General features: G+C 39.7%; 1 protein-coding gene across 1 annotated transcript in view; it reads right to left on the reverse strand.

The window, feature by feature from the left end:
• Nucleotides 1-15,045, reverse strand: part of CREB3L1 (cAMP responsive element binding protein 3 like 1) — a 92,272-nt gene that overhangs the window by 8,487 nt on the left and 68,740 nt on the right. The window contains exons 7-9 of the mRNA XM_081939237.1: nt 13,533-13,591; nt 8,402-8,470; nt 1,288-1,387 (exon numbers count right to left, since the gene is read on the reverse strand). Coding sequence (XP_081795363.1) covers nt 1,288-1,387; nt 8,402-8,470; nt 13,533-13,591 — 228 coding nt within the window. The remainder of the gene's footprint in view (nt 1-1,287; nt 1,388-8,401; nt 8,471-13,532; nt 13,592-15,045) is intronic.

Raw genomic sequence — 15,045 nt, forward strand, 5'->3', positions numbered from 1 at the left:
GGATTCAGCGTATGCAGGACTACCATAATTCAAGCTACGTTTGGTGATTAGAAAACAAATATATAAATTCTCCTGATGCAATAGCTAACAAAAGTTTATTCAAAGTGAGGAAGAGAGGAAGGGGAAGCAAATTGATCGGGGCACAAGCAAGTAAGCTCAAAATATTCATCCCTATTGTTTTTATACTGCAAAAGTGTATAATACTGCAGCCTATTTTGCTTGCCTTATGTAATGTCCCAGCTGTTTCTTAACCGAGACAGAGAAGATGCTTAGTCCAAATTGCAGCCATGCAATTACCCCTTCAAGGGAATCCAAACACGAGAAGCACAGCCTTCAGTACTAATTCTAACTTTATTGTAAGATTGTATTAACAGAATCTTGCAGGTCTGAAAGTACCTCTCCTGTCCCTTACTTTTATTCTCCTGAAAATTAGAGAGGGTCCCTTCTGGGATGTTTTCTCTAACTTTCGTCTTTTGTGTTCAAATTTCATTTATTATTTCTCTGCCTATAGCTTTTCCCCCTGTCTTCCAAGGTCATTCTCACATGCCATTATACTATGTAAGACTTGATTGCGGGCCACTCCCTTGTTTTTTTTGTTTTTTCCATCCACACAAGGAAGACAGCCTGATAGGTTGGCTGACTCCTGTGTAGAATGATCTATTAATGCTTGTCTTTCCCTTCCAGGGACTGTTCCTTGCTCATGAGTCCCTTGGCCTTTCCTTTGCTTTCCTAGATGTGTGCAGATAGATGCCTTCACAGCCATCCCTTTCCCACATTATGTTTTCAGACACTAACTCAAACCCTTTCTATTCTCCCCCCCCCCCTTTCAGAAACCAATATTTATAACTTCAGGATTATAAAAATCAGTCGCTATTAACCAGCAGAGATTGAAACTTAACAGCTTAGGAAGAAATGGCCACTCTGGGCACCAACGAGCTATTGGGAGAGAGGAAGCATAATAGTTATTGTGTTGTTGGAGATTGTTATTAGAATGGAACAAACTTTCAGAGATCAACTTCTCTGAAGGGCTTCAGATTCCCAGATCAGAAAACAGCTGATTTGATTTGAAGCTGGAAATATGGGTGAGGTGTACATTTGCAATAGACTAGGAATGGAAAGACAGCATCCTTTTCTGCCTTCAGGAAGTGAAGTCCTTTACTGCAATGGGCCAAACAGCGATTGGGTAATCTGTCCTTAACTTTGCAAAATTTCAAAGCCAAGATCACCATGAATGGAAAATGATATGTCTACAAAGAAAGTTTTAAAAGGGTACTACATAGACCTTACCATCAGGCATGTTCCTGTCTGTGTAGAGACCATTTTGTAAGGCCTGGAAACCTTCCCTGCAATCAGAGATTGTAGCTTTTGTAACTGCTGCAGAAGAGTCCTAGGAAATTAATTTTAAAAAAATAACTTTTTCATCATCAGAAGAAAACACATCAAAAATTAAGAGCTCTAAAAATAATACATTTATGTCCTTCTCTAAGAAAATACATTATTTCTTTAATAGATTTAAACGGTTGCCTATGTCACAAAAATGACTTCGGGAGAACATAATAGTTAAAAACTACTTGGTAATTAAAACAGTCCAAATACCCGAAATGAAAAATTAGTACAATAAACTGTATACCATAACTGAAAATCATATATTATATATTTATTATTGAATACAGGAAGTCCCTGGGTTACAGCCACTCGTTTAGCAACTGTTCACATTTACAAAGTTGCAGCATTGCAGTGTCCCTGCAGTCATGTGACCATGATTTGGGCACTTGGAAACCAGCTTCCAATTATGACCGTTGCAGTGTCCTGCATGATCGCCAATTATGCTCTTCCCTGCCATTTTCAAATTCAACGGGAAAGCTGGTGGGAGGTTACACGTTGCTCCAACAAGCCGCTCCCACTTCCACTGTTTTTTGTTCCCAAGGTACCCAGAGCAGCATGGGGATGTTGTACCCCATAACACCTCCACCCACACTCTCTACTGCCTGCCCATGACACTCATTTGAATGTAGCTTTCGCCAACCCACTGTAGGTCTTGCTTGCCTTCAGTCCCCCTTAAGATGTGATCACATGAGATTCTCACTGAATTACCTGCATGGTCTTCATTAAACAACAGCAACTGGAATTGCTGGGGTTGCCAACACCAAGTGGTGTGGTTGTGCACCATTGTGCTTTATGACCATATCTCTCAGCAACATAAATTTCAGTCTGTACTGTGCTTTTGTTGTAAAGGCATCCTACTAATAGTTCACACTCTCTTTTTTGGTCCTTTTGAGTCAATGTTAATCCATGGCAACTATCTAAACTATTTCCTGTAGGACTTTGTTGTTGCTGTTACTGTTGTTTTATTTTCTTCCTAGGACTGAGAAAAAGGTCAGCCAATTGGTTTTATACCTAAAGTGGGATCAGAACTCAAGGCCCCCTAGTTTTTAGCTTGGTGCCTTAACCACTACTTTAAATTGGCTTAACTAGGTAGGGACTTTGCATTCCCAAAATGGCGACTTCTGGTCCAAATAGTTGATATTTTTTTCCTGCCACAGCTACCAATACGAAGATTGGACTTGATTAAGGTTATGGTGCTCTTGGCACAGAGATGCCTTCTTTGAGGTTTTATGATTAAATGGTTTTTAAAATGTTTGTAATCTGAGAATTCACCTAATAATAAATCATGGAATATATTAATTTGAACTGCATTTGTATCTGAAAAGCTGGATACAGTTTCAGAAGAACTACATTGGGCCTTGAAAAGAATACTCTTAAGTGGAAGAAAAAGTACAAGAGACAAAGATTTGGGATTCTGAATGCAGCGGCGAGTCCAGAATTGGTGGGAGAATCAGAGAAGGGCCATTACTTGTCCAGTAGATGGCAGACATCAGCTATCAATAAAGCTATCAAACTTACTGAAAAGCGCCTAACCTTTGAAAAACAGAATATGCTTCAAGCTTCCAGAATCCTAAATTGCTCTATCTAACTGTAAAGTAGGACCAGAACCAACTGTTGAGCATAAGAGAAATGCATCTGTTAGAGCTACTGAATGAGGGCAGAAAGCACAAATGGAGTGGAAAACTCAAGCACAAATCAAGATTATTTGAGGGGACACATTCTGGATAAAAAAGTCAGTGCATTTAAAATTGTACTCATAGCACATTAAGCAAAAACAGATTCCTGTATTATTCACATGTTTATTTACTGAGAGCATTTATTTGGGCACGTAATTCAAACAATAAATTGATACAAACTCTGAGCAATGAGAAAAAATACCAAAATCAAAATTCAACAATGCTAGCTAAAAACAATTAATCAATTTCCAAAGACTTAAATTTAGTACACTCTTCCAGATGGGAATTCTTATTTTCCTGACTCAAACACCTGAGGAAGGCAAGATTTCACTGCTTTTCTAAAGGCCTGCAGGTCTCCAAGGGTAGCATCATGTAGGGTAAAAATAAAGATAAAGATTTCCACTGCCCAGTCCAACTGGAGGGGGCAGTTCTCATCTTCATTTCTTAGCCAAGGGACCCAGTGTTGTCTGAAGACATTTTCTGTGGCCATGTGGCCAATATAACTATATGCCGAGGCACACGGAATGCTGTTACCTTCCCACTGAAGTGGTACTTGTTTATCTATTCACATTTGCATGCTTTTGAACTACTAGGTGGGCAGGAGATGGAGCAAGTAAAGGAGCTCACCCCATCGCGCAGCGAATGGGTCTCGAAACTGGGCTGTCAGCTTTCCAGCTGACAGCTCAGCATCTTTAACCACTGAGCCATCGCACGCATCTCCTACATAGGGTATATTACAATATCAAACTGGGAATGTCTACAATTTGAGTGACAGAGAGAAGAGCTTACCAGTCCAGAAACAAATACAATTGATGCAAAAGATAGAATTCTGCAAATATCCCCTCAGAAGCAGGAGTTGTGAATCTAGGAGGACTCCCAAATTGTATTATACTCCCCAATTGAACTATATCACAGTAGGACAATGTCAGTAGGACATTGCACGGATGTTTTTCGGTATTTTATAAGCTATTACTTTGTTTAATTTTCATCTTTCATTAGCAGTTAAGCCAATTCTGAGGGATCTTGCTGTTTCCCCCCCATTTTTACTTGGAGTAGATATCTGAGTTCCCTGCATGTCTTTTAGTCCAAGCAAATTCCTTGGGTTGAGATGTTGTTATGTAGGACACTGTGCCACAAAGACCAATTCCAGGGAAGCTAAAGTACATAAATTTCTCCTTTCCAGTCATTATGATTTGTAAATTGGATTGGAAGGGCAAAAACCTGTGACCAGTGAGAGACCCCCCCCCCCGCCCCATTGGGTTAAGAAATACGACAAATTTATAATCTCTTGATTAAGATTCAAGTCCTGGCAACTATTGATGTTATTTTTGTGGCAACACAAGTTCTTTGTGATCACCTTCTTCTGAAATGGTTTTTGGTCTATAGTCCACAGACTTTTGTGATCTCTCATTTAAGTACTAATCAGTTCTGATCCCACTTAGCTCTTTCAAACTTGCCAAGCTTGACTAGATGCTGTCATCTGCAGTGGTTATCTTCTGCTAATATACATCCTCCCAAAGAACCTGTCAGCAATTGCTTTCCCAAATGGGACCATGCCCTTTTCTTGGCTGTCTGTGCTATGTAGTGTAGCCAGAAAGCAATTTCCCAACCAACAGTCAGCTCACAAGGTCTAGGAAAGCATAGCACTTCCTCACAGACCTCTAAATCTACAGGGATTTCTCTGTCTCCAGTGAACTCAGGGCTCAACTAGCTGTCAGCTCTCTCTACCAAGAACCTTTCCAAACTACTATTAAAGCAGAAGTTCAGGCCCTAATCAGTAAAATGAATAGTGAAGGAGGAGCCAGATGCAACAGGGCTGCCTTACCATATTTTAAACTAAGAAAAGAAACACTTCCCTTTAAGTAAACCTCCACCCTCCCCTAATATGAGTGTTATGTCTGGAAACTAAAACCACTTAATAGCTCTGTTAGATTCTTCCAAGAAATGAGCTTTAGGAAGGGAATCAGGGCATGCTGCCTTCCTGACATTTTTTTCCGGTGTCCTTCAAAAATTTTTTTCTCCTTATCTATTCTGTATCCTTGGCTATAAATGCCTTTCCATAACTCTGGGTCATACCTATTTGACATTTGAACACATCTCACCTGTGAATCTAATCCTTTCAGATTAACTAGCAGCCAGCTGAGTTGACCTACCATGCAGAAGAGTGAAGAAGCTGATTAAGGTTGCAGGTGTTGTGTGCAGCTGCTACATGCAGTGTCTGGCCACCAAACTATATTTCAATACTATTGGCAGAAGATCATCATACCAAAGGCAGCTGGACAGTTTACAGAGAGCAGAACAGTTCTGCCTTTGGGTGAATGCAGTAATGTGTCTTGGGTGCAACAGACGAAAGTCTCCTGCCTTAGCATTGAAATATGGTTGAACTCCTAATCATTTTGTGAACCTACACTTGAGGAAGGAGCCAATTTATCCTTCGATATATGTAGCAAAAGGGATTGAGTTAGCTTGATAGAGGACAAGTCCCTAAAGATGCACTTTCTATTGGGCCCTGTTGTGATCCGCCAGCAGCCAGCAGAGCTGGTGGCAGACTCAGACAGTGCGGAGGTTGGGGAGGAACATGGGCCAGTCCTGGAGTCTGGGGAAGGCTCTGATGAGTGCTCTGTGTAGGAGGCAGAGATGGGGCCAGGGCCATCTGACAGTTATCAGCTGCCTTCAGAGTTGGACATCAGTGGGGCAGAAGAACAGCTGGAGCCTGTTCCCAGTGTGCACATGCACAGAGCTGCCAGGAGAAGGGAACAGCTAAGGAACAAGGGTCGACTCAGGAGTAAAGCCACAGGTGGACGGTGAATGGCGCTTCCCTTAGGGAATAAAGAGGAGCGAAAGGGGAGTGGAGCTTGCAGGAGACAATTAGTTCTCATTAGGATTAAGATCTGTTCCTGACTTCTTGCCAAATATTGTCTGCTACAGAGTGGCGTTTGGAAGATATCGGACTGGCAGCTCTCCAAGCCTGATAAAGGTCTGTACTTGTGAAATCTCTTGAAAGGCTGTTGGCTGGGACTTTGCTGGAGAGGAATTCACTTTAAACTAATTAAAAGGGTTTTATCGGGACAAGGAGTCGGCTTCATGCTTTTGGGAAGCCTAGGTCAGAACAGGCCCATCACCAATAATGGATACTCACCACTTGCTGAACACAGGAATGGTTGATGGCCTCCACCTCCCCACTCTCAGCCAATCACAAATGCACCTCACACCCATGTTTCCCAGCTCCCAGCTTCAGTTCAAAAATATTATATTCTGACTTGAGACATTCAGAATGGATGATCTCCCTCTCTTCTTTCTATTCCAGTAGCAGCCCCAGCTCAGGTTGGTGGCAGTGCCTGAGATGTGTCCTCTGCCCCCCTGGCTGGTTGTTGCTTCAGCACTCATCTCATCTTAGGGCTGTGAGTCTGCTCTGATCTCTGCTGGTTGGCAGTGGTTGAATTTTGGTAATATTGTGGTTGCTTCACTGATGACCTATTAAGTCAATGAGCTGTCCTCCCCATTAGAAATTCCATTCAGGCCTTATATCCCCCAGTGAGTACTCTAAAAGTCTCTGCCCAGACTGGGTGAAGCACGTGCCCCTTACTTTCCTGATCCCTGCCCAGTGCCCTTAGTACTGTAAAGCTTTCCTTCATTTTTCTCTCCTTTACATTTTTTAAAAAAAATGTTTAAATGACAGAATAGGAACAGGGCTTCTTTGTTTCTATGAGACTGGGGGCTACTAGTTGTAGCCTTCCACGGACCTACAGAGAAGCAAGGGAAGGAAAGAACAACAACCTGTTGCCCCTTGCTTTGGTTTTTATAGCACCAGAGTTATGATGACACCACAAAAGATTATGGCTGATGATGATGTTTTTTTAAAGAAAGAGTCTGCTTTAGTCTCAAGGGAGATCATGTGGGAAGAGAGATGAAGGCATCCATGGGAAAGCAAAGAAAAGGCACAGTAACGTGTGAGGAAGGAGTAATCCCTAAAAAGAGAAGGAAAGGTATTGGTAGACTGTTCCACACAAGAATCCACCAGCCAGATATCAGGTTTACCTTCCCTATAAGGACACTAAGAACAACAAATCAGGTCTTGCTATAATTCCAATTCCAGTTCAGACTGGAATTTCTGTAGTTGCCCTGAGAAAAGGCTTCAGGCAGCATATTTCAGAAGCAGCTTTGGCTGCAGGATATAATTGCCCTTAGAGGAAACGGTCAGCTTAAGAATTGGTCTGGAAAGACATTTGTAGTAGAATTTCAGTACAGTGGCTAGGGTTGGAATACACCCAGGAAATGTGCCTATTTTTCTCTCTCCCTGCTCCAATTATTCAAAAAGCAAATAAACCACAGAAGTTCAATCCTGGCTGTCTCAACACAAAAATTCCTAAAACTTACTAACCAAATGCAACTGATTCATTGCTGGGAAAAAAACAACTAGAACAGAAAAAAACCTAAAGCTGTTCCTGTAGGGTAATCTAACAACTATCAAAAAGTTGATATGTAAAAGAAATATATTGCAGATTTATTTGTTAGACAAGTCAAAGAATGCATTAAATGTAATCTCGAAGCCGGAGCGGATAGTGAATCTTATAGTATTCAACTTGAAGCACTTTTGGGCCTTGAAACTATGTGGCATATACTAATGGAGATATAGGAGAGGTTATATAGAAATATAGGATATACTTGATAAAACTGCGTATCAACATGCATGTATAAGGAAGTACATATACATGTGTGAATATTTAAGGAAAGTACATAAAGACAATACAGGTAATCCACGACTTCCAACAGTCCATTTAGTGACTGTTCAAAGTTACAACGGCCCTGAAGAAAGTGACTTATGACCAATGTCCACACTTATGACTGTTGCAGCATCCCCATGCTCATGTGATCAAAAGTCAGATGCTTGGCAACTGACTCATATTTATGACAGTTGCAGTTTCCCAGGGTCATGGGATCACCTTTTGCGATCTTCTGGCAAACAAAGTTGATGGGGAAGTCAGATTCACTTAACAACCGTGTTACTAACTTAACAGCAATGAATCACTTAACAACTCTGGCAAGAAAAGGCGTAAAATGGGACAAACTTCCTTAACAAATATTTCACTTAGCAACATAAATTTTGGGTTCAATTGTAGTCGTAACTCGAGGACTACCTGTATACAGATTTTAAGACTGCTGTAACAAAATCTGAAAATCTGGCACGTATGCACTACTGACGTGAATTAAAGATCATCTGTATTATTTATATCACGAAGGAAGCGGTGGATCCAAGGCGATCTTTTTTCTGCATTCTCCCAACTCTTTTCCTCAACAGGACATTTTGGTAAAGATAGGAACATTTGGGTTCTCCTCACCTGTTTGCATTTTCTAACGTCTCCACCTTTTTCCACAGTTCATTATTCTCAGATGTATACGTTTCGACTCTGGAGAAATAAAATAAAATAAAATCATGAATATGATGTACACCCACTCTGCTCCAGATTTAAAGACTCAAACCAAATGGAATGTTATTTGTGTGAAAGCAATTAAAGTGCACACATTTTGTTCTGTAAATAGAAACTTTGGGAAAGCCTGAGCAGGCTGGGGATTGTGGTGGGTGTGCATGGAGAGAATGGAGGATTTTAACCTGTTCTTTTCTCTGCCACAATTCTGACAAAACTGGTCTTTCTGAAGCTTTTATTTAGAATTCAAGGAAGCCTCTATTAGGCATGTGGTAACAGTTGTACACATCAGACTGTCTCAAAAGACTCCGCAATGATGATTACATTTCATTCTGAAAACCCTGAAGAGAAAACATGCAATTTTTTTTAAAAAAGAGGCATTTTAAATGAAATTAATCCTAAATTATCAGTCTGCCTAAGCCCAGGCCCGTTTTGGCCCCTGAAGAAATTATGCAGCACAACCACTGATATGAATTCCTCTTAGAAAACATGATTTTCTTCCAGGCCTTGCCCATGGCCTGCTCGTGGGAGGCCTTGTGGCTTGCTTCTCAGCAAGACAACACCCACCATTTGCACCATTTGAAACTAAAACGGCAATTTTGGAGAGGCCATTTTGTTGGGAGTTTGGCAATCAGAGTAAAACCTACACTTCCGTTCTACCCTCCCTCATAAATCCCAAAGCTGTTCAGGCTTCCTTGGGACTCCTTGGGACTGCTATCATTTCTATAAAGAATTTGTGTGGATTAATTTCAACTGCTTGGGTAATATGACATCCAGTTTGGTTTTAAGCATTTCTGTGTTTGCTCCCTGCCAGGAAACAGGCTCTATCTGATAAATGATTTGAAGCAGCTTTAGCACTCTGACTAAAAATACAGAAATCAGGGATGAGTAAGCCCTAGTCATAAATCCTGTGTTTGTTCTGAGGACTGATACGTTGCCTTAAAATTAGGAAACATTCAGGGTGGTTAAAAATTGTATTAAAGATGACAATAAATAAAGCAGGCAAAGACAAATGCAATTACACAAAGTCACCAGGGACTCCTTGGGATTTTTATCTGATTCTCACTGTACACAATATGTACCAAGAAAAGCAAAATGGCTATTATTGTCTGCACTGCATTTTTGAGTCCCTCAAAACTACTCACAATGTTGATTGCATTTATCTTCATTATACATCAGAAAATAGGCCATAATGATTAGCCCAAAGCAATCCAAGGAGTAAACAACACTCCTGTGCCTTTCACCAAGAGAAGCACCCAATAGGAGAATAAAATCAATTCAAAGGCTCAAATATCTCTCAAAAATAAACTTCATCCATAGGAACAGAATAAAAAGAAATTCAGCAGAAACTTTCGCTTAGGTAGAAACAGGCTTGAGTATAAATGGGGATGTGCCTTTTTTGTTATTGGTGTATTTTCCCCCTTTTCTTTGTTCCATGTTATTACATGAAGAAATGGTAACAGAGTAAACTTAAAAACAGTAAAGTAAAGTATAGTAAAGGCTAAAGACTGCATTAACTTTTAGGTCACCAAGCACTTATGGAGTGCTGTGTGTTAATCAGGCTACAATTGGAAGACTGTGTCCAGTTCTGGCTACCACGTTTTTAAAGATGAATGAATTAGAATGAATTCAGAGAAAATCTCTTATGATGGTGAATAGGCTGAAAACCAAATTCTATGAGCTACAGCTAGTAGATTTGCACAGGTTTCGCCTGGAAAACAAAAGAAAATATAACCGCAGACCTCAAATATCTGAATGTCTGTCATGCAAAAGATGGAAGAGATTATTTCTTTCTCCAGGCCTGGAACCAGTGAATAGAAATTCCAAGGAGGCAAATTTCAGTTAAGCATTAGAAGAAATATACTGAAAGAGCTGTTTGGCAGCAGAAATGGCTGGCCTGGGAGGTGGTGGACTCTTCTTTGCTGGACGGAATCAGATGGAGTCTGAATAGCCATCTGTTGGGGATGCAGCAATAGCTGACCTTGCATTGAGCAAGGAGTTGGATGACATGATGCTCAAGGTCTTTTCCAGCACTATGATTCCATGGATGTGAGCTGTAAACATCTTGGCTCCTTTTCCCCCTTTACTCAGCTATTTGTGCTGCTTGGGAAACTAAGGATTTTTGAAGGGGGGAGGGAGAGCACTTTATTTTCCATTCTCTTGTGGATTCATGTGCATAATTTTACAGAGTGAAATTACTGCTTTAAACTGTATTCTGAAACACACATCACATTGCTCTATTATTCATTAATAAATAATTTTGTTACATGTATTAGTTTACGAAACAGGTGGACATTGTGTATGTAACAACAAAGCAAACATGTATCATCAGCCAAGAGGTAAAGGACAGAAAGACTAGACATAATCTCAAGATGTTCATTTGACTAACCATAAATAGGTTCTGATTATTCCATGGCTGATGAGTGGCATAAATCATAATTATGCTTTGATACAGCCTCTGAAATGTGTGATACTTGATAACATTTGGTGGCAGAATAGTTTCCAATCTTCAGTGGAAGTAAAAAGAAAATGGAGATGTACAAATGAATAATTATGCTTGTGGGAAAATAAGATTATTTAAAAGTATTTATTTTAAATAAAATAAAATCTATGAGGAGATTCAGAAAGGGTTTGAGCTCGAGATCTCTCAGACTGGGAATTATAATAAGAGTGAATATTTTCCAATAAATTGGAATAATATTTTTCATATTTTAACCTGCACTTCTTATTGCTTATTAAATTAAGAATTATATAATCATAAGGCTGGAAGGGACCTCAGAAGTCTTCTAGTCCAACCCCTTGCTTAAGGCAGGAGCCTTATATTATCCCAATCAAGTGGTTGCCCAGTCTATTTTGAAAACCTCCAGTGATGGACCCACAACCCCAGGAAGTAAGGCGTTCCATTGCTTCTGACTGACAGAAAATTTCTCCTTACCCTTCGGTTGGATGTCTCTTTGACAAGCTTTAACCCATTACTTCTTCTCCTGTTTTCTGATGCCTTAGAGAACAAGTCAATCCTTAGTACTGGGAGATAGTTATCATGTCCCCGTGATCCTTCTTTTTGATAGGCCAGACATACCTAGTTCCCTCAACCATTCATCATAGAATTTGGCCTCTAGACTCTTTATCATCTTTGTTGATCTTTTCTAAATACTTTCCAGGACCTCAACATTTCTTTTTGTATCATGGTGAACAGAACCTGGATACAGTATTCCAAGTGTGGTCTCACCAGTGTGGTAGAAAGTGGCACTATCACTTCTTGTTGTCTTGATGCTATCCCTCTGTTGATGCAGCCTAGGAATGCATTGCCTTTTTTGTCGGCTGCAGCACACTGCTGGCTCATACTACTGTTGAGCAGTTTACTAATAGAACATTTGGAAAGTAATAAAGAGGGAAGTGTCTTGAAGAATATTGTATTACAAACTTGATTTGGAGAAGAAAATGGATACAAAGAAATTAATTAATATGGAGGTGAAAGAAGATCTGACCACAAACATTTGTTCTGAGTCAACCCAATGTCTTTTGATGCAACCCCCTTTCTGAATACACAAGACTGATTGCAGCCCTTCATTCAAATAAATTTGTATATTTTAGACAAACTAAATCCAACAACGTTTATTTAGTTGAACCTTAATGCTCGTTAATCTGAAATCTTCATCTGCTTTTAAACGATCCAGGTAAATGTGACATGGGATCTGTGATCAAGATCTCCTATAGCACGGGTGTCAAATTCATTGTGTCATGTTGCAGTCACATGATGTTTTGCGACATTTTTCTCATTCACAGAGTTGGATGTGTGTGACGTATCTGGCTCGCGGGCCGCCAGTTTGACATCTTGTCCTATAGGTTTTGTGTTTTTGTTCATGGAATTCTTTGAAACAGGGAAAGTGCTAACAGCTTGGAGAGGAGGAATTTCAGTGGAAAAAAATGACATTCAAGAAATAGCAGGCCAATCCCAAGGAACACTTCATCATTTTGTTTTAAATACCATGTGAGCTTTATTTGTTTGTTAGATTTTTATACTGCCTTTATTTCTGGTCAAGTAAAGATTGTGTACTCAACTAATGCTCTGGCCTGCTTTTTTCTTCACAACAATCTTGTGAAGTGAGTTGGGTTAAGAGAGAGTGACTGGCCCCAAATCAACCAGCCAAGTCTTCTAGGGAGGTCTATAACTAATGGCCTCCTGGTTTCTAGTCCAGTACCTTAGCTACCACACCAAACTGGCTCTCTAATTAGGCTTTCTAATTAGTCTTCCTTTTATTTTTACTCAGAAAGATTGATCTCTCATGACACATTTATTTTGGCTCAAAAAGCTCTAATCTGTTTTTAGAAAGTTATTTCTAATATATAATTTTAATCTTTTTGGCTAAAACTTTAAACCTATTACTTTTTACATCTGAACCAGAAAAAAATCCTGATCCTTTATTTTTCTTAAGGCAAAATTTACATGGAGCGTTAGGTACCACAACATATAATTTTGTCCCTGACTGCCAAACTGCCTTTTTAGTACGCAGCTGTCTGCTATAGGTCATATAATTTTTAAACATATTAAAGAAAATGTCTAAAGAATAAAGGCAAAAGAAAATGACAGAAAGAAACACTAGCTGGTCTTATGGTTGCAGGATCAATCTGAGTTGGATAGCGGGACCAAAGGTTTGTTCTTCCACTCTTTCAAACTCATGCTGGAGCCCATACTCAGGGAATGTCTCAATCTCCAGGACACATCTGGAGGAGGATGGACTCCAGCATGAGTCTGAAAGCTTGGAAGACCAAATCTCAGGTCCTGGTGACCAACTCAGATTGAACACTGCAACATTGTCCTGGGACACATATATTTGTCTTTATTCACAGTCTTATGATTGCTACAGATGCAATAATACAAGAAGAGGCAATTCTATTGGGCAGTAACTGAACCAAAACAAAGGCTAGTTTGTCTATTATATAATTATCATACTAGAAATCCCAATCAAGTTCAAGAGAAACTAATGACCTCACAAGCCTAGCATCAACTTCATAGGGTGACCCAGAGAAAATAATGGCTTACTTTTTCTCCAAGCACTCTACATATTCTTTCTTCTTTCTGCGACTCTCCTGTGCAGAAATCTAGAATGAGAAAAAAAATAAATTTTAGTTGCACTCCCAAGAATAATTCCATATTCAGTAAATATAGCAACCTATGATCAAAAACAGGAAACTGCGAGAAGGATCACCCACAATTACACAGGAGTCCCCTTTGAATCAGGACTGCTGAACCTTCCTCTTGTGATTTATGTTGCTGGACAAAATAATTGCTTGATGAATATTAGCACAGTTGACAGATTGTGGTTTTAGACCAGGAAATGGCATGAGTTCTTTCCAGGCATTAAGGGGGTGCTCTTCTAAATTAAGGCACAGGACAGTTGTTTGTGGAAGCTGTCTCAGAGGAAGGCTCTTTTAAAGAAGCTGCCAGGAGAAGATCTTTGTGATTTAAGGAGATGTCATCAGGTGCAACACACACACACACACACACACACACAGACACACACACACACATGCCTGCAAATCGTATTCTCCCTTTTGAATCCAGATAACTGCACAGACCTAGAATATAGACTGAAATGTTATGACTATGCTCAGGGCTGGCTCAGGACATGTTGCTTGAGGCAAAGCAAAAAAACTGTGTCCTTCCCAATTCCGCACATAGAAGCCAATCCAAATAATAGTTGACTATTATTTCAGATTGGTGGTAGTCCAGCATGCTCTACCATATCTGAGAATAACAATGGCAATTTGGAGATCTATAGCAGATTGCAATATACCTATGGCTCAGACTTTGGCTTCTCCGGTCTGAAGCAAGTGCCTGACTTTGTCTAATGACAGAATCAAGTGTATCCGTGAAGCAACACTCTCTTATTGATCACCCATAAAATTGTCACAATTGGCAGACAATCTATTATATAAATTGCATGCATACATTTCTTGGTTTTGATCCCCGTGTTAATGTAGCCTTTTAAAAAAATACATATAAAGATCTTGGAGACTTGTATTCAATCAATACAAAGTGACCTAGATGGACTAACAGAATTGTAGGACTAGGATCATCTAGTCCAATCCTTTGCAGGGTTCAGGAGAATCAATTAATCCATGAAGTTGTTTGCCTAGTCTCGTCCTAAATACTTTCAAATATGGACCACCCACAATTTCCTTAGGTGGACTTCTGTTGTACAGAGATTACTGTCAGGAAAATTTTCCTTATATTTAAAGGAGATCTTGATAGCTAGCTGCAGCTTGTATCTGTTATAGCCACATACAGTATTCTTTTCTGTAATAGAAATGGTATGTCTCTCCATAGCATTTTTGCTGTTGCATTCTTGTACTGGTGACCATTAGCCTCTGGTTTAGCAATTTTAAGTCTGAACTCACATGACTCTTCTTGTATGCTTATGGTCGAGCTGAGCATATGTTTTTATTTTACATTTATTCTTTTATATTATATGCAGAAATAAAAGTTCCTGGCATCTTCATTTTAAACATTCTTTCAAATAGCGGTACTAAAGGAGAACTGGAAAGTAACTGCC

This window comes from Natrix helvetica, assembly GCF_964273705.1.
Source record: "Natrix helvetica genome assembly, chromosome: 1".
NCBI classification, from domain to species: domain Eukaryota; kingdom Metazoa; phylum Chordata; class Lepidosauria; order Squamata; family Natricidae; genus Natrix; species Natrix helvetica.